The sequence below is a fragment of the Podarcis gaigeae genome, assembly GCF_964106915.1.
Source record: "Podarcis gaigeae genome assembly, chromosome: 2".
NCBI lineage: Eukaryota > Metazoa > Chordata > Lepidosauria > Squamata > Lacertidae > Podarcis > Podarcis gaigeae.
Window position 1 is genome coordinate 108,202,750 of NC_139679.1, and position 18,790 is coordinate 108,221,539.

At 45.8% G+C, this 18,790-nt stretch overlaps 1 protein-coding gene across 1 annotated transcript; it reads right to left on the reverse strand.

Annotated features, from left to right (window-relative positions):
• Positions 1–8,024: 8,024 nt before the first annotated feature.
• RPS5 (ribosomal protein S5) lies at positions 8,025–14,571 on the reverse strand. Its single transcript, XM_083725337.1, has 6 exons — positions 14,415–14,571; positions 12,855–12,960; positions 12,528–12,737; positions 11,016–11,144; positions 8,974–9,072; positions 8,025–8,153 (listed from the first exon to the last, which is right to left on the reverse strand). Exons 2-6 carry the CDS (start codon positions 12,957–12,959, stop codon positions 8,085–8,087), a joined length of 612 nt encoding a protein of 203 aa, XP_083581463.1. The 5' UTR covers position 12,960; positions 14,415–14,571; the 3' UTR covers positions 8,025–8,084.
• Positions 14,572–18,790: the final 4,219 nt, after the last annotated feature.

Here is an 18,790-nt window from a genome sequence, read left to right on the forward strand (position 1 = left end):
TCCACCTGCTGCGAGGCAAGGCAGGGGTGGCCGAGCCGGTGCCGCCACATTCTCTCCTTCAGGCTGCTTGGGGAGGAATTTGCCGGCACATAAGCCTTCCTCAGGGTTCCCAGAGTGCCTCCTTCCAGACGCGACATCAACTGCAAGCTGCAGAGTCCGTCCCTCTCGCAGGACAGAGGCTCTTTTGGCCTGTAAACACCGGTCCTTATAAACTGGTCACCTCCTTATACATGGCCTACAGCAGGTGGGCAGCAGCACATTGCCGTGCATTACTATGTGAGGAAAGAGCTCTTCCGAAAATTAGTGGGTGCAAAGGATTCTATGGGATGGAGCCCCCAACCCACCCTAAATCATTTTATAAGCCGTCCCCTGCCACCTAATGCTTTTTCTCTACTGTAGATTATTACAGCTGGTCATAAATCTCAAAATGTTGATTTTCAGAGGTGCAAGATGTGTGCGGAGGAAAGAGCAGATGGGGAGAACAAACCCCACAAAGAGAACAGCAGTGGTTTACAACCGGCGGTCCAGGGGTCCTCTTCTTCCTCAGATGGTTTGAAAAATGAGATTCACTGGCAAAGTTCTTAGATCTAGAGTACCAAAGCCTGAAAAGTCTTAATATACCAGTCAAGTAATATGCAGTTCCCAGAGTGGTTAAAAATCATTCCCTCTCCATGAGGGATTCTGGGAATTGTAGCTCTGGGAGGGAAATAGTGCCCTTAACAAACCACAGCTCCCAAGATTCATTGGAGAAGACATGACAGTGGTGTCATAGTGCTTAAATGTATAGTACACACATGGGCCTCAGTTGGCATTGATCCATGACGGGGCCTTCTCAGTGGTGACACTTCATTTTTTGAATGCCCTCCGGGCTGACGTCCATCTTTTCCCCTCAAGATTAACTTCAGGGGGATTTTGAAACATTCCTGTTCACCCCAGGCATCACATGGCTGTGAGATGCTGTTCCCAGAAGCCTTGACATTACCAACTATGATTGACAGTTTCCACACATTTTTAGACGTTCTCGTTTTCTCAGTATTTTACGTGTTTTTGTTAATTGTGGGTTTCCTCTAACTTTAGTCATGCTCAGGGGAGACCTGTTGAAGTTAATTACCCAGTACCCAGTACCCATAATCCTTTGAGGGATCATAGAATCATAGAGTTGGAAGAGACCACAAGGGCCATCGAGTCCAACCCCCTGCCAAGCAGGAAACACCATCAGAGCACTCCTGACATATGGTTGTCAAGCCTCTGCTTAAAGACCTCCAAAGAAGGAGACTCCACCACACTCCTTGGCAGCAAATTCCACTGTTGAACAGCTCTTACTCAGTGGCGTAGCGTGGGTTGTCAGCACCCGGGGCAAGGCAAGTAATTTGCGCCCCCTAACCAGTGGATTTGCGCCCCCTAACCCTAACCCCCAGATGTTGCTCCCGGTGCGGCCGGCCCCCCCTGCACCCCCCACGCTACGCCACTGCTCTTACTGTCAGGAAGTTCTTCCTAATGTTTAGGTGGAATCTTCTTTCTTGTAGTTTGGATCCATTGCTCTGTGTCCGCTTCTCTGGAGCAGCAGAAAACAACCTTTCTCCCTCCTCTATGTGACATCCTTTTATATATTTGAACATGGCTATCATATCACCCCTTAACCTCCTCTTCTCCAGGCTAAACATGCCCAGCTCCCTTAGCCGTTCCTCATAAGGCATCGTTTCCAGGCCTTTGACCATTTTGGTTGCCCTCCTCTGGACACGTTCCAGTTTGTCAGTGTCCTTCTTGAACTGTGGTGCCCAGAACTGGACACAGTGCTCCAGGTGAGGTCTGACCAGAGCAGAATACAGTGGCACTATTACTTCCCTTGATCTAGATGCTGTACTCCTACTGATGCAGCCCAGAATTGCATTGGCCTTTTTAGCTGCCGCATCACACTGTTGGCTCATGTCAAGTTTGTGGTCAACCAAGACTCCTAGATCCTTTTCCCGTGTACTGCTCTCAAGCCAGCTGTCACCCATCTTGTATTTGTGCCTCTCATTTTTTTTGCCCAAGTGCAATACTTTACATTTCTCCATTAAAATTCATCTTGTTTGTTTTGGCCCAGTTCTCTAATCTGTCAAGGTCGTTTTGAAGTGTGATCCTGTCCTCTGGGGTGTTAGCCAAATCCCAGTTTGGTGTCATCTGCAAATTTGATCAGGATGCCCTTGAGTCCATCATCCAAGTCGTTGATAAAGATGTTGAAAAAGACCGGGCCCAAGACAGAACCCTGTGGCACACCACTAGTCACTCTTCTCCAGGATGAAGAGGAACCATTGATGAGCACCCTTTGGGTTCGGTCAGTCAGCCAGTTACAAATCCACTGAGTGGTAGCATAGTCAAGACCGCATTTTACCAGCTTCTTGAATGTGCTGTAGTTCTAATTATATTGTTTTGCTGCTTAGTTACCGTATGTGTTTCCCTGGGCTTCTTTGAGAGGAAGGGTGGGGTGTAAATTGAATAGTAAAGAAACAAACAAACAAATAATCTCTCTCTTTTTCTCTTTATGGACACAACTGCCACCCACGTTATTTAAGGATGAAAGCTCAAAGGAGATTTGATTTACAAAATTTTATATACTGTACTTCTACACACTCTTTGAAGCTGACAGGCTCCCAGGTTTGCTACTAGAATATCCCTGCAAAAAAAACAACAACACTTGGACTGTCCCCTGAAGCTAGACCTCTTCGTTGCCTCCTGCCTGTTCTCAGAAGGAGGGGTGACACCCGACATCTGCCCCAACAGCAAAACACAGAACGGTTGAGGTTCCTGAAGACTTGCCTGGTCCCTGTTCAAGTCTGACTTGCCTAACCAGCCCACACCTCCCACAGCCAAGAGAACCGGATCTGTTTTGCCCTTGCCAGGACTGGAAAAAAACTCAGAAGAGAACCTGGGGGATGGAAACCTCAACACTGAAGAGGAGCTCCCCCTTCACATTGGCCACCCTGTGCTGTGCATAAGAAACCTGTTTGATCCTCTACACTGATCTTTGCCAACCGAGTGCCCCCAGGTTGGACTACAATTCCCAAAAGCCAGCGTATGTGGGGTTTCATAGCCCAAAACGTTGGGAGGGCGCCTGGCTGGCAAATACTGCTCCACACTATCTAGCGAAATAATGACACGACAAATGAAGAACTGCACTCCTGCATCTTTTAATAGTGTAGAACGGAGGAGGGGTGATGGAGTTCTGCACTTACATCTTGCAGCATCCCTAAACATACCTGATAGGAGTTGGAGTCAGTCCAACAAAATATGGAGGGACACAGGTTCCTCTTCCCCAGGTGTAGGAGTGTGTGCAGATTGGTGCTTTTGTCTCCCCCACCTACCACCGCCCCGGCACAACAACTGCACCTTCCAAAATTCCCATTTTCACAAAGCTGTGAATGTTACAGGAACCTTCGTCTCCTTTGTCACCCTATGGGAGTGCCTGAGGCACCAAGCCTGGCCAGCATGACCACTGCTAGGGACTTGTAGTTCAGCAAGAGCTGAAGAACAGTGAGAAAGCCGCCCCTCAACTGCCTCAGAAGATCACCCCTTGGGTTCTTCATCCATGGATTTGATTCTCAGTGGGCGCCTCCAGACATCCATTTTATTCTGCATCCATCACAGCAGTACTGGGATGGTCATACACAATCATCATTTTAACACCATTTGCACTTGCAAATGTTCTGGGGCACTCTCTCACGCTGTTTCATTTGCAGCCAGTGCATATCCTGCTGAAACAGGACGCGAGTGGCGCTGTGGTCTAAACAACTGAGCCTCTTGGGCTTGCCAATCAGAAGGTCGGCAGTTCAAATTCCTGCGACGGGGTGAGCTCCCGTTGCTCTGTCCCAGCTCCTTCCAACCTAGCAGTTCAAAAGCACACCAGTACGAGTAGATAAACAGGTACCGCTGTGGCGGAAAGGTAAACGGCATTTCTGTGCGCTCTGGTTTCTGTCACAGCATCCCGTTGCTTCAGAAGCAGTTTAGTCATGCTGGCTACATGACCCGGAAAGCTGTCTATGGACAAACGCTGTCTCCCTTGGCCTGAAAGCAAGATGAGCACCGCAACCCCACACAGTGGTACGTCAGGTTAAGAACTTAATTCGTTCTGGAGGTCCGTTCTTAACCTGAAATTGTTCTTAACCTGAGGTACCACTTTAGCTAATTGCGCCTGCCGCTGCGATTTCTGTTCTCATCCTGAGGTAAAGTTTTTAACCTGAGGTACTATTTCTGGGTTAGCGGAGTCTGTAACCTGAAGTGCCTGTAACCCGAGGTATCACTGTTGTCATCTTTGACTGGACTTAACCATCCAGGGTCCTTTACCTTTATCCTACTGAAATTCTGCAATTTTTCATACAGCAATAATGTGGTAGCATTGGGGAACCATGGCAGAACAAGAGCCAGTGCGGTGTGGGTAGTGAAAGTGCTGATCTAAGACCTGGGAGAGCAGGGTTCAAATCCCCACTTAGCCATGATGCTCGCTGAGTGACTCACTCTCCACCTGACCTACCTCACAGGATAAAATGTGGAGAGCTATGTACACCACCCCAAGCTCCTTAGAGGAAAAGCTGTGGTATAACTGTAAAAATAAATAAAGTAAATAAACGCAAAGCAGAATAAATTCATCATTAATGCACTATTGTGGGGAAGGTCCTGTAACTCAATGGCGGACTATCTGAATTGCATGCCGAAGGTCGCAGGTTAAATCCCAGGCCTCTCCAGGAAGGGGTGAGAGAGATGCCACTGTCTGCAATCTTGGACAGCTGCTGCCTGCTGGTGCAGACCATACTGAACTGAGATGGGCCAATGGTTTGACTCAATACAAGGCAGCTGCCCATGTCTAAACCATGGTTTCCCAAATGTGGTTCCTCAGCTGTTTTTAGACTACAATTCCCATCATCCCTGCTAGCTCAGGATGGTGGGAGTTGTAGTCCAAAACCAGCTGGAGAAACGTTTGGGAAACCCTGGTCTAGAACATGTTGCAGAAGACACCCACAATAAAACAAAATTTAAATTAAAAAGCCAGCCCCTCTGTCACAAAGTTGTTACTTTGTAAATCATAAGCAAGGCAATTCTCCAGCTCCTGCTGCTTTATCTCATTGACTAAGGAAGGCTGCCACCTGTTGGCATTATCTTTTAGTGAGCTCTAAAGCAATGGGTGTAGGTTAAACCATCCCTGCGACAGGGTGAGCTCCCGTTGTTCGGTCCCTGCTCCTGCCAACCTAGCAGTTCGAAAGCACGTCAAAGTGCAAGTAGATAAATAGGTATCGCTCCGGCAGGAAGGTAAACGGCGTTTCCATGCACTGCTCTGGTTCGCCAGAAGCGGCTTAGTCATGCTGGCCACATGACCCGGAAGCTGTACGCCGGCTCCCTCAGCCAATAAAGCGAGATGAGCACAACCCCAGTCAGCCACAACTGGACCTAATGGTCAGGAGTCCCTTTACCTTTACCTAAAGCAATGGGCATTTTCTGCTAGCAAAAGCATAAAGTGTGTTTGTGTCACACGACCTTTGGGCTGTTTCTGTAACACGGAAATCTCTGCTGCAGAGGTTTTAAAATCCAATGCCCTTTTAAAATGTGTTGGGGAGGGGGGGGTTGTTCTTGTATTTATTATATATTTGGTGTTTTTATATTGTGATTTTATGTTGTGAACTGCCCTGAGACCTGCGGGTACAGGGCGGTATACAAATTAAATAATAATACACAATAATAATGCCATTGTTACGGAATTGAAATCTCTGACAGGTGTGCTGTACCATTGGCTATGCTTGCTGGGAACTGATGGGCGTTCTTGGCACAATCTCAGAGGACCAAAGATTCCCCCCACACCTCTTCATTCACAAAAGATATTCCTGCATTGCAGGGGGTTGGACTAGATTTCCAACTCTACAATTCTATTGTTCTAAGCAGGACCTGTGTATGAGTTGCCTTGCGTTACTGCGATCGGGCTTCCGTAGGAGAGCATCCGGACAAGTCGCATTCTCCTGAAAGTCAGTCTCTTCTGCCAACCTGCCCTTAAGGGCACCACCTCAAGGACCCGTCCTGGAACGCGGAACATCCATGCTGGTGAGACAGGACCAAACCGGAAGATCTCTCCCACGTCATTCCAAGGGCATTTTTGACCAACAGGAAGCCACTACCCCTGGGGTAAACCCAGTGGCCTGGTATGTGCTTGTGACTTGCTTCAGGTGGTGTTGGGTAGCTGACATGCAGCCAGACAGGGAGGACCTGCCCCACAAGATCTTAGTAGGGACAACTGGGGAACGCTGCTCTGTTTGCCATCACAAGGACACATATTTTGCAGAGCAGGTGGTGCCAGTCACTTTACGTGGACACTGGATTCACCAGAATCCTTGGATTTCAGCAAACCCCTTTCAAAAAGTTGTTTGGTGGAGATTTTCCCCTATATGAACTTGCAGCTCTCCGGATGCTATTCAACTCTTAACCCCAGCCTGCATGCCCAATACTCAGGGATAATGGGAGACAGCATTTCCTCATCCATCATCTGAAGTGACAGAGGACAAGGGCATACAGTCAAAGAGCTTTGATATCTCCACAGACCTGTAACCATGATCCATGTTAGCTAACTGGACTCCATGTACAGAAGTCAAGGCTGATTGGAGGGGGTGTGGAAAGCTCTTCGGCCCAGGGCCTCAAGCTCAAAAGGAGGCCTCCAATTTAGACACCCGTTAATCTTTTGGCATTCGAAAAATTTCACAACTTGTATTTATGCGCACCAAATTGCAATACGATCTCTCATCTTGGAACTGTAAATTTAAGAAAAGATTAAACCTGGCCTCCAGATACATAGGTGTTGGAACCGCTAAGCCCTTTCCCAACTTTTACCGTGCCAAAGTCATTTCTGTAAACACAGGAAGTGGAATGAAAAATTCTTTGGGGAAGTGAAATTCTGCTTGGCCTGGAATTTTTTTAGTGCACTTGGACGAAGGATGCACACCCAGCATCAATAGACACATGCATATTTGGAATTCCCTTTCTAAACAAATAACCCTGTTGTATTTTGCTTAGTGCAAGACCACGTTTTACAGAAAGGAGATAAGGAGATATTTGAACACACATAAGCTGAATGCAGCCTTCCTAGAGAAACTGGAAATGAAAAATGTCCACAGACTGGATCGCTTGCAGCAAAGAATGGCATTCCAAATGACCTTTTTTAAGCACAAAGGTCTGAGATGTACTACCTTATCCCTGACTGAGGGTAAAACGAACAAGGTAACCTAACTCTTCTGCTCCTGCAAACATGAAAATGACAAAGAGCTCCAGGGAACAGCAACTCTTCCACATTCCTTTAGAACAGAAGTGGGCCAAATGCGTATTGGGATCTACTAAGTAGGTATCTAAGGTGGTTTGCAGCAGATAACCAGAGACCTTTTTCCAGGTGTCTAATGCAGTAACTTGGGCAGTTGCTAGGGAGAGGACCTTTTCAGTGGTAGCCCCACCAGAGGCTCACCTGGTGGCCTGTGCTATGTTATTTCAGGGCAAATGATAAGGAGAGCATCTTGTTCTCTCCCAGGCTGGTAATCACAATCTAGGGGTGCTTTACTTCTGCACCAAGTTCCCATTGGGTGCGGTTTATGCTAGCTTTAAGTGTTTCAGTTGTTTTAGCTGTGTTCTGGGTTGGTTGTTGCTGTAATTTATTTAAGAACACAACAGCCAAACTAGATCTGATCATGGTTCCATGTTGTCCAGCATGCTCTCCAAGCAGTCAATCAGGTGCCTTTAGAGAAACCACAAGCAGGACTTGAATGTGACAGCAACTCTCCCCACTTGTGATTTCAAGTAACTGACATTCAGAGGCACACACAGTGTGTCAGGTACAACACAGCCATCATAGCTAGTAGTTCCTGACAATTTTAGCCATGAATTTTTACAATCCTCTTTTTTAAAAAGCCACCCAAGGTGGCGGCCATTGCCTACCTCTAAACTGCTACATCACAACACAGATTCTCTTTATAGCTCCACATGCTTCAGAAGAAGGTGGATCGCAAGGAAGAGAAGCAACACAGTGTGAAAATGAGAATTTATTTGCTTTGGATATCCAGCAGTAGCAGCAGCAGCAGCTCTTAACGGTTGGACTTGGCCACACGCTCCAACTCATCCTTCTTCTTGATGGCATAAGAGTTGGAGGAACCCTAGAAATGGGAGGCAACCGTGAGACACAGACATACACACACAGCAGCATGATCCCAATCTCAGCCTGAAGCAATTTGCTCAAATATCTTCTTCCCAATAGGTGGCAATTCCAGTCACATACACCTTCACACAGTCACCCCTCCAATGAACAGCTGAAGGAGCTGCTACAGAATAGTTGCAGCAACTGGCATACACACATAATGGATACCATTTCAGCTATTTAAGATTATGGTTTCAATCCCACAACACTGTACGCTTTTTAGGCCAAATACCAGGTTGCGTGTCAAGCAATCATTTTACAAGAGAGATTATGTTGCCTGAGAATGCTGTTAACAGCTAGACTTAGAGCAACTGTGGGCTGCTGTGACAATGTCTCAGTTTCAGGAACTGCTGCACAAGGCATCTCTTAGGCAACCTACAGCTAAAATCTTCAAGGAGTGCTGCACTTGTATATTTTGAAGTTTAGGACAACTATCGCCGCAAACCAATTCACTCTTGGGGTTATAATGAGAGCCCCATTTACCATCCCTGCATCTGGCTTTGAAAACCCTGCTGCTGATTTCCAAGTGACAACAATTTACTTATTCCTACACCGCCTTTCAGGAAAACGCTGTTCTTGCATAAAACTTAAAAACACAAGAACACAACACTACTAGAAAATATGTTTTCAAGATTAAGAAGCAGCAGTTAAAATGCTTCCAAAACAGGAAATTAATGAACCACACACCAGAATAACAACAGTAAAAAGGCTTAGAATGTGCCACTGTCAGGATGCTACTTAAACCCCACTGAAGGAACTTGCTATTAGTTGATTCTCACCTTAGCTGCATTGATCAGCTCATCTGCTAGGCACTCAGCTATGGTCTTTATGTTGCGGAAGGCAGCTTCACGAGCCCCAGTACACAGCAACCAGATAGCCTGCAGTGGGGAGACAGAGATTACATTGGCATGCAGAGTCAGCTGAGAAAATGCTCTTCCTTAATCACAGAATTGTAGAGTTGGAAGGGACCCTGAGGATCATCCAGTCCAACCCCCTGCAATGCAGGAATCTCGACTAAAGCACCCCAACAGATGGCCATCCAACCTCTGCTTGAAAACTACCACCACCTGCCAAGGGAGTTCATTCCACGGTCAAACAACTCTTACAGGACAGGACTTCCGGGTCGGCGCCATCGCCGAATGGCGGACTCCCTCCGAGCTCCGGAGGGAGCCTGCTTGGCAGGGGCTGGGTCCTACCGCACCGGCGATGCGGGGACCCTTAAAAACCACGGCCAGAGGAGGCCGTGGACATGGAGACTCGGCTGGCACCGTTAGCGCTCTCCCGACTCGTGAAGGAGCCTTTTTAAAGGCTACGGATCGGGTGCCGGGGAGAAGCGTGGTGCTTTGAGTTCTCTGCTATCCCTGCCGAGCGCAGCCGCATGCCATCCGGCGGAGAGCGCTGACTTCTTCTATTGAAAATTTGGATCTAAAGAAGAACCCGTGAGTAATTGGAATATGGACTAAAAAAAAGGGATAAATTTTTAAAATTTGGAGCGAACGGGGGAGGCGGAAAAAAGGAAGTCAGCCCACCCCTAAATTGTAGAAGAGCCAAAACAAAGGACTGGACAACTAAGATCGAGTGTAACCTTATTTCGCCGAATTAGCAACTTCGCGAGGGAAAATTATAAGATCGAGCTGGAGGAGAAAAGTGGAATTGTTTTAAAAAAGCAAAAAAAAAAAAACCCCGGAATCCCTGGAGCGATTCGTGAAACTGCCTGGAGAAAAGCAATGGAGGTTTTGACAGCTGTCAAAGAGCTGTCAAAAAGGAAGATTAAAATAGAGACTTTGTTATGAGGACTTTGCCGGTTACATTTGTTATAAATTGAACATAAACTGTTTTAAATATGGGCTAACAAGCTACTTGGACTGGTGGATGTGATTCTGGAAGGGAACTTTGCTACTGTAATCCATCTAGAGGAGCTGAGGGATATTGCATGTGTTTTTGACAGGAAACTTGAACAGTTGAATGGAACTTTTAATCTCCTGGGAAACTGCAGGAATGGAACATTATTTTGTCTACAGAGGTCTATACACTACAGGAAACAATGGAACTATTTGTTGGAAAATGAAAGGAACATGATGCAATGCTTTGCTCCTGAATAACAAGCCTCTGCAGAGACACTAGAAACTTTTGGAAAAAGAACATTTTTGTGGGAGAACAGAGAAACAAAAAGGAGGAGAATGATTGACAAGAACAAGGAAACAACAAGAACTGGACAGAACTGGGAGAGGGAACATTTGGGATATCCAGGTTTGACAAGCTTATGGAAACAAAATTGGAGTTTTTACTCCTGGATATAAAAACCTGGATAGAAGAAATGGGCCCCTTTTTTGATAGACTCTTTCTAGGATTGGACACTCGTAATTAAAGACTGGCAAAGAACCTGAGGGACATAGTGTAATGTGGGAACTCCAGGAAGATATTAGAAGTAGAGGGATAGGTGAAACGCAAAGGGGAAAGAGGGGAGGGAAAGTTGGAATCCAAAGGTTGTAAAATCACTACTCATATTTATTTTATTTCCATCTGTACTATGTTTGAAAGGGGGGAACTCGTGGAAGGGAATAGATCGATCTTAGGGGATGGGAATTTGGATAAATTGGGTTACTGATGATGAGTGTAATTTGGGGATAAGAACTTGTTGAATTTAATTGCTTATTTGGAAGATTTGGAACACAAGAGGGGGTAGGGAGGGGAAGTCCTGGTTATTGGCAAAAAGTTTATAAATTGGATTTAATTTGTTTTAATTTGTTTTAATTTGGAAAACCTTAATAAAAATTATTATAAAAAAAAAAAAAACAACTCTTACAGGACAATCCCGTACCTGATTGACACGACGCAAAGGTGACACATCAACAGCTTGCCTCCTCACTGTGCCAGCTCGACCAATGCGGGTAGAGTCTTCACGAGGGCCACTGTTGATGATGGCATTCACCAGGACCTGAAGGGGATTCTGTAAAAAAGATAAAGCAGGTTATGGCTGCAACTACAGTCTACTCTACGGAGTAACGTACAGCTTCTAACCACAGCCAATGTTGTTGTGACTTAAACAAGACACATCTCTTCAGAGTCACTTTCTACTTCTGTATGATGGACACAGCCCACACGAGTGAAGATTAGCAAAAAATATTCTAGGTTCATATACCAGAAATGACTTGCAGGAAGTTAATGACAATTCCTGGACAATAAAATTGGTGTATGAACTATTCTGCAGTTACCAATGGTACAACCCCTCCAATGAGAGACACAATTCTTCCAAACTAAAAACAAAAAAGCAAGGCTGGAGAACAAAGGTAATATATACTTAAGGAACTGAGAAGAATCCTGTAAGCCCATCCACAAAACCTGCAAATTTCATCCCAAGTGAAAGGGAGACCTGCCCAAATATTAATTCACATAAATGCTCTTAGTATATAAGAGTATTACTAAGAATATAGGAAACACAAGATGCATAGCAAATCAGGATAGCCCAGTAAATACAAACCTATGCAATTCTGTACTTTTGGGGAGCTGAATTTTCACCCCACCATATCCAGAAGGCTTGGTAGTGGAAACCTTCACTAGAACTGTCTAATAATACAATTAAAACACTTGTGAAAATGCTAACTGCTTAACACCTGCTAAAACCCCAACACAAACCAGGTAGTTCTACAGCAGTTCTGGAAACCTTGCAAGAATGGAGATTGCTTTTAGGAACAAATCACTTATTTGTATTAGAAAACCCACAATTTCACTTATGAGTACTTTAAGAACTCTTAAGTGGATGCGAGTCAGAACCAATTTGATTTGATAGTTTTTAATTCGCCAAGTGGGAAAATAAGATTGCAACATATATATTTAGCAATCCGTGTATCTCGCTGGCCCTTAGGGAATGGATTAAAACCTTTACATGAACCAAGACCCGAACATATTCTGAGAAACGCAGTACTTTGCATCACATTGAAAATAACGGGAAGCGTGTAATGGGCCACATCAGTCAACACAATTTGTGTCTGATGGGTTGGGAGGAAACTTAAGATTTTTCCATTGCTTGCCTTCTGAATCAACATATAATGGGCTATCCTTCCCAAAATACACTGCTAGTGAGTAGAAGAACATCCACTTACTGTTTTGATGACTAAAACACGTTTCTTAGTCAACTAATGTTTTCTACAACTACCGTATAGCAAAATTTTGCTTCAATGTGCATAGCTAGGCCTCAAGTCACACCAGATATTTCTTTCTGGTGGGGTGGGGGCTTATCCATCTCATCTCCCTCTAGCCTCCAGGATCAAAAACCCATCTCACAATATGTCAGCTTCCACAGACAGCTTTTCTGCTCCCGTGTCCAACTCACCTCTCCTGTGAGAAGATGGATGATCTCGAAGGCATGCTTGATGATGCGCACAGTCATGAGCTTCTTGCCATTGTTGCGTCCATGCATCATCATCGAGTTAGTGAGGCGCTCAACAATAGGACACTGGGCTTTCCGGAAGCGCTTGGCAGCATAGCGCCCAGCACTGTGTGGCAAATACTTGGCATATTTCTCCTTCACTGCAATGTAATCCTAAAGAAGCATAAGGAAAAAGTATTAGGAAACAAGCAGGGATGCAAGCTCATACTCCGCCGGAAGACAACACTGTCCTAGAGCTCTGCCCAGGTTGTTTACAACCTCATTCCATACCTGCAAGGAGATGTCACTGATCTGCACATCATCTGTACTCCATTTCCCAAACAGCTTGATATCAGGGGTCTCTGCCACAGCAGGGGCTGTCTCCCAGTCAGTCATTCTAGAGGTGGAATAAATAACTATTAGGTCTTGAATTGGCCCAATCTACCCTTCAATGGCTCAGGTAGAATATGCAAACTGAACCTGTACTGGCTGCCACACAAAAGTGATTTTTTTTTTTATTTTTTGCTAGCAGGGTCAAGTACCTTTATGCACATGAAAGGTATGAGCTGTCACCCTTTACTGGTACACAGGACATCAAATCTTGTGAAGACACAGTGCAAGCTTCAAGACTCTTGCACAGGTTTGGGTAGGTATCAATTATGTGAGCTACATCCCGCAGTCAACATTTTTAATACAGCTCATATACAATTCATTGACTGTTTATCATATGTACCCAGACACTGATACAGATTCTCTATTTGTTTGTGCCATGTACAGAACTTGAAATTCCATATGCTCATCCATTCAAATCTGGGTTACCTCGCTCACTATCAGATCCACCACTCGAGCCATTTCCAAAATAAAGAAATAAATACATCAAAATTGGCCAACATGGTGCCCATCCTATGTTTATCAACTTCAGCTCCCATCATTTCTGACCACTAGCCATGCTGGCTGGGACTAATGGGAACTGCAGTGAAACAATTTACAGAGGCCATCATCTTAGCTAGCTATAATGTTGCTGTATTATTGTCTAGAAAGCTAAGGCACTGTTTTTCACCCTCGTTTTTAATGTGAAGATCTGGTGCCCCAAACCCTTGGGATAATGCAACTGAGACAACACAGGCTGACTTGTGCAACAAATAAAAGAAACGAAATGCTATCTTTGCTCAAAGTGTCAAAAGTGTATGACTGCAGGCTTGGTGCCTTCCTTCTTTTTTTTCTTAAGCAAAGGTGGGACCAGATCTGCAAAATCGGGCCTACCTTCCCATTTGCGAAGTGGTGAAGGAAAGAGAGGGCTCTTGTAGTGGGCCTCATATAAAACTGGTGGGACTAAATACGACTTGCAAGTCTGGCTGAAGCATCTCGCACAATTTTATGGGTGGGAGGGACACCAAGGGTCATCTAGTCCAACCCACGGCAATGCAGGAATCAGCTAAGGAAGGCCAGATGGGGAGAAAGCCAAGCTCGCTCGCTCTCCCTTCTTAAAACGGCTATTGCTGAAATAAAACTCATCACATTCTCCCCCCCCCCCAGGAGCCGAGGGAGGGAAGCGCAACTGGTCCTCAGTCTCCCTCCTTCACAACAACCCTGCGGAGTAGCACCGAGGGCTGACGAGCGGCCACGTGGCCAGCTCGGCAGTCAGGCGTGATCTGAAGCGGGCCTCCCCGTATAGTGGATTCACCGCCGCCCTCGGTTTCTCTGCGCCTCCCTCCTCCCGCCCCACGTGCCCCTTACCGGCCCCCCAGAGGCCTCTTTCTGGCCTTCACGCCGGTTGATAGCCTTCCCCGCTCACTACCCCCCAATAAGACTCCGGTTTCCACCCCTTTTTTCCCCTCCGTAGAAACTCACATGGAGGCGCTTCGCTCTCCTCCCCGCGTCCCGCTCGCTCGCAGAGGCAGAAAAGGGCCACGCGCGGGGTTACCCAGAGTCTTATGCACGGGCTACCGGCTTCCGGCGCGCCATACGCATGCGCGGCTACGTTCTCAAACTCTCTCGGCGAACCAAGTTCTCGCGTGGTTTGTTCCGCGCACGCGCGCCTGTGACCACCCTCTACTTCCGATTCAAAATGGCAGCCTGGATACCGAAGAAGCGGTTGCTGAGGGAATTTACCTTGTTTTTCTTATATTTTGCCCTCAGACCACCCCGTCTTTCGACGTTATGTCACGCTTCCAATGTTCGGTTGTGGGGTTTGTTTGTTGTTTGGCACCTCTGAATATAGGTAGAGATTCTACAAGTTAAACTTTTTTTTTTGTCTCTTCGGCGGGGCTTCCGGTGCGTTTTATCGCGTTGTTTCGGGAGATGGCGCATGCGTACTGTTAATTTTAACCGAAGCGCCGCTTATCCCTGTGGCAGTCGGCGAAGGCCAGATTTCGAAGTCTGTCCGAGACAAGCACATGGCGGGCGGCGGGGGAGCCCTATAAGAAAGCAGTAGACACTTGCAGTGGGGCGGCTGTTTGGTGTCTCAGAGTTCTTCTGGCAAACCTGGGCCTCCAGCGGCTATTGGACTACAACTCCCATCATCCTTAGTTACCAGGACCAGTGGTTAGGGATGCTGGGAATTGTAGTCCAAAAACAGCTGGAGAGCCAAGTTTGGGAAACCCTGCACTAGAGCCATTGCTTGCTCAGTGACCATGATTTGACAGGGTGTGTGGGTGTGTCTATGTACTCACACACACCCCCACACTACCCTATACATAGGCGCCGACTCCATGGGGCCTGAGGGGGCCCGAGCCCCCTCAAAAATTCGTTTGGAGGGGCTCTGCCCCCCCAATAATTTAAGAAAATTATTACCGTAAATTTCGCTCTATAACACGCAGCTTTTTTCTCCTAAAAAGTAAGGGGAAATGTCTGTGCGTGTTATTGAGCGAATGTGTGGTCCCTGGAGCTGACTCGCCGGAGCGCAGGGGCAAAAATCAGGCAAAAATCAGGTCGGGCAGAGGGAAGGCGGAAGCTGCTGCTTTCCTGCATTCTGCCTCAGGGTCTTACTGCCCACCCGCTTCTGTTGCTGCGTTTGCTCAAACTCAACAAAGAGCAGGGAATCCCCTGCCCTCCTGGCAAGCAGAGGGTTAAGGAAAGGATCGAGTCCTTCCTTCTAATTCTTTCCTAGTCACACTGCGTGCCGAAAAACAGGTGGGAGAGAGAGAGAGGGCTGGCTTGGAGGGGGACCACTTTTGCCTTCCTTTCCTCCCCCCCACCCCGTTAAACTCCTCCCCTGCATTCTTAGCCAGCTGCTTCTCCGCACACCCCTCTTGTGCTTCTTGTCCCTTCTGTGTTTTTCCTTCCCTCCCCATTTAAAACGTGGTGACAAAGCACGGATCCACATGGATCCTCAGGATTTTTGCATTGGGTCACCCCAAATTCACCATCAGATCACATTACATGTCCATGGCTACAGTCTGTACCAAAAAAATCACGCACCCACTGTTGCCTGGGGCTGCAATGGTGCAAAAACGTGGTTACAAAGCATGGATCCACAGGATCTTTGCACTGGGTCACCCCAAATTCACCATCAGATAACATAGCATGTCCATGGCTACAGCCTGCACCAAAAAAATCACGCACCCACTGTGGCCTGGGGCCACAATGGTGCAAAAATGTGGTTACAAAGCACGGATCCACATGGATCCTCAGGATCTTTGCATTGGGTCACCCCAAATTCACCATCAGATCACATAGCATGTCCATGGCTACATATTGCACCAAAAAAATCACGCACCCACTGTTGCCTAGGGTCACAGTGGTGCAAAAACATGGTTACAAAGCACGGATCCACATGGATCCTCAGGATCTTTGCATTGGGTCACCCCAAATTCACCATCAGATCACATAGCATGTCCATGGCTACATCTTGCACCAAAAAAATCACGCACCCACTGTTGCCTAGGGTCACAGTGGTGCAAAAACGTGGTTACAAAGCATGGATCCACATGGATCCTCAGGATTTTTGCATTGGGCTACTCCAAACTCACTGTCAGATATTAAAAATCTTTATAAAATAGAGAATTAAATACATACAGAATGTTAATTTTTCAGTTTCGAAATATTAGTACTAGTTTAGTACTGTATTTCTATATTACTATAGTACTGTATTAGTTATTTTCAAATACTTAAATATTTTTAGGGTGTAAGACCCAATTAAAGCCCGTTATTTACATACAGTATTACAGTATTTACATACAGTATTAGGCATACTGTATTAACTTTATTAACTGTATTAAAGCATTAACTTTGAGATATTATTTTTATTTAATGAACCCTCAGCCTTATTCAAAGTAAGCTTAAATTAGCTATTTCACTTATTAATCAAAGTGCTATTACTGTGCGACAGCAATATTTTATGTTTTATTCTTTTAATGATAGTTTAGGATTTATTTAAATATCATTTCAGTCTTTTCAGAGCTATATATTCACTGCTCTGTAATAGTCTATAAGCATAATTGTTACTGTAAATTAAATTAGCTTTTTACGAAAATACCGTGCGTGTTTATGTTTTGTTTCTTTTTTCAAAGCCAAAAAGTGTTTCAGGCTTGTTGAGTTTCCCGGAGTGTGGAGTTATAGAGAGTCGAGTTTTCGGGGTTCTAATGTTGATCATATGACTCTAAAATACTTTTAAAAAACTTTAAAACTCACTAATTTTCATCTAAAATTTAGAAAACTTCCCGGGGCAGGACCCCGGTATGGGCCCCCCCCCCAATATTTTTTATAAGTCGGCGCCCCTGACCCTATACCCAGAGATCTCAGGGCGGTTCATAGAACAAAATCAAAATATGAAACCACAAAATATATAATCAAAATAAAAACAACCTAATAAACTCCCGAAAGGAGTACGACAAGGCTGTATTTTGTCTCCCTGCTTATTTAACTTATATGCAGAATTCATCATGCGAAAGGCTGGGCTGGATGAATCCCTAGCCGGAATTAAGATTGCCGGAAGAAATATCAACAACCTCAGATATGCAGATGACACAACCTTGATGGCAGAAAGTGAGGAGGAATTAAAGAACCTTTTAATGAGGGTGAAAGAGGAGAGCGCAAAATATGGTCTGAAGCTCAACATCAAAAAAACGAAGATCATGGCCACTGGTCCCATCACCTCCTGGCAAATAGAAGGGGAAGAAATGGAGGTAGTGAGAGATTTTACTTTCTTGGGCTCAATGATCACTGCAGATGGTGACAGCAGCCACGAAATTAAAAGACGCCTGCTTCTTGGGAGAAGGGCAATGACAGGCCTAGACAGCATCTTGAGAAGTAGAGACATCACCTTGCCAACAAAGGTTCGTATAGTTAAAGCTATGGTTTTCCCAGTAGTGATGTATGGAAGTGAGAGCTGGACCATAAAGAAGGCTGATCGCCGAAGAATTGATGCTTTTGAATTATGGTGCTGGAGGAGACTCTTGAGAGTCCCATGGACTGCAAGAAGATCAAACCTCTCCATACTGAAGGAAATCAACCCTGAGTGCTCACTGGAAGGACAGATTGTGAAGCTGAGGCTCCAGTACTTTGGCCACCTCATGAGAAGAGAAGACTCCCTGGAGAAGACCCTGATGTTGGGAAAGATGGAGGGCACAAGGAGAAGGGGACGGCAGAGGATGAGATGGTTGGATAGTGTTTTCGAGGTTACCAGCATGAGTTTGACCAAACTGCGGGAGGCAGTGGAGGACAGAGGTGCCTGGCGTTCTCTGGTCCATGGGGTCACGAAGAGTCGGACACGACTAAACGACTAAACAACAACAACAATAAACTCCCAGTATCAATTTCAGACCAGCTGAAACTGTTCCATTTATTATGCTGCCTAGATGTGTCGCTGGAATATATTCATCTCTTTCCTCCCCTTGGTGCTACCCTACATATGTACACCCATCTGAATAAAGGCTTACTTCTGAGCTGTTGGGGAAATGTGTCCTTCTCCCCATATTCGGGTTGTGCCCAGTCTGGTATGCCCTACAATGGCCAGACTGTCTCGTTGCATTTGCCCAACCACCCCTGATGGACACTGCCATCCTGCTGCCTGGCACAAATGCATGTGAAACCTACTGTTGCTTCCTATCAGCCACTACTACGGTTCCAGGTAGTTGCATACTTGACATCTGTCCCCACCAACACATCACTGACTTAACAGATTTGGTTTCTGTCTTTTGCTGTATTCATAGTGCTGTTCCTCTCGCAAGAGAACTCCTTTCCCTCGGAGGAATCCTACTGCAGACAAGTGTTAAAAGAAAACCAAC

Coding starts and splice junctions, on each gene's coding strand:
- RPS5 (XM_083725337.1), bottom strand. CDS start 12,959: ATGACTGACTGGGAGACAGCCCCTGCTGTGGCAGAGACCCCTGATATC. Junction 12,738..12,854: donor TCAGTGACATCTCCTTGCAG/GTATGGAATGAG, acceptor ATGCTTCTTTAG/GATTACATTGCAGTGAAGGA. Junction 11,145..12,527: donor TCCATCTTCTCACAGGAGAG/GTGAGTTGGACA, acceptor TCTTTTTTACAG/AATCCCCTTCAGGTCCTGGT.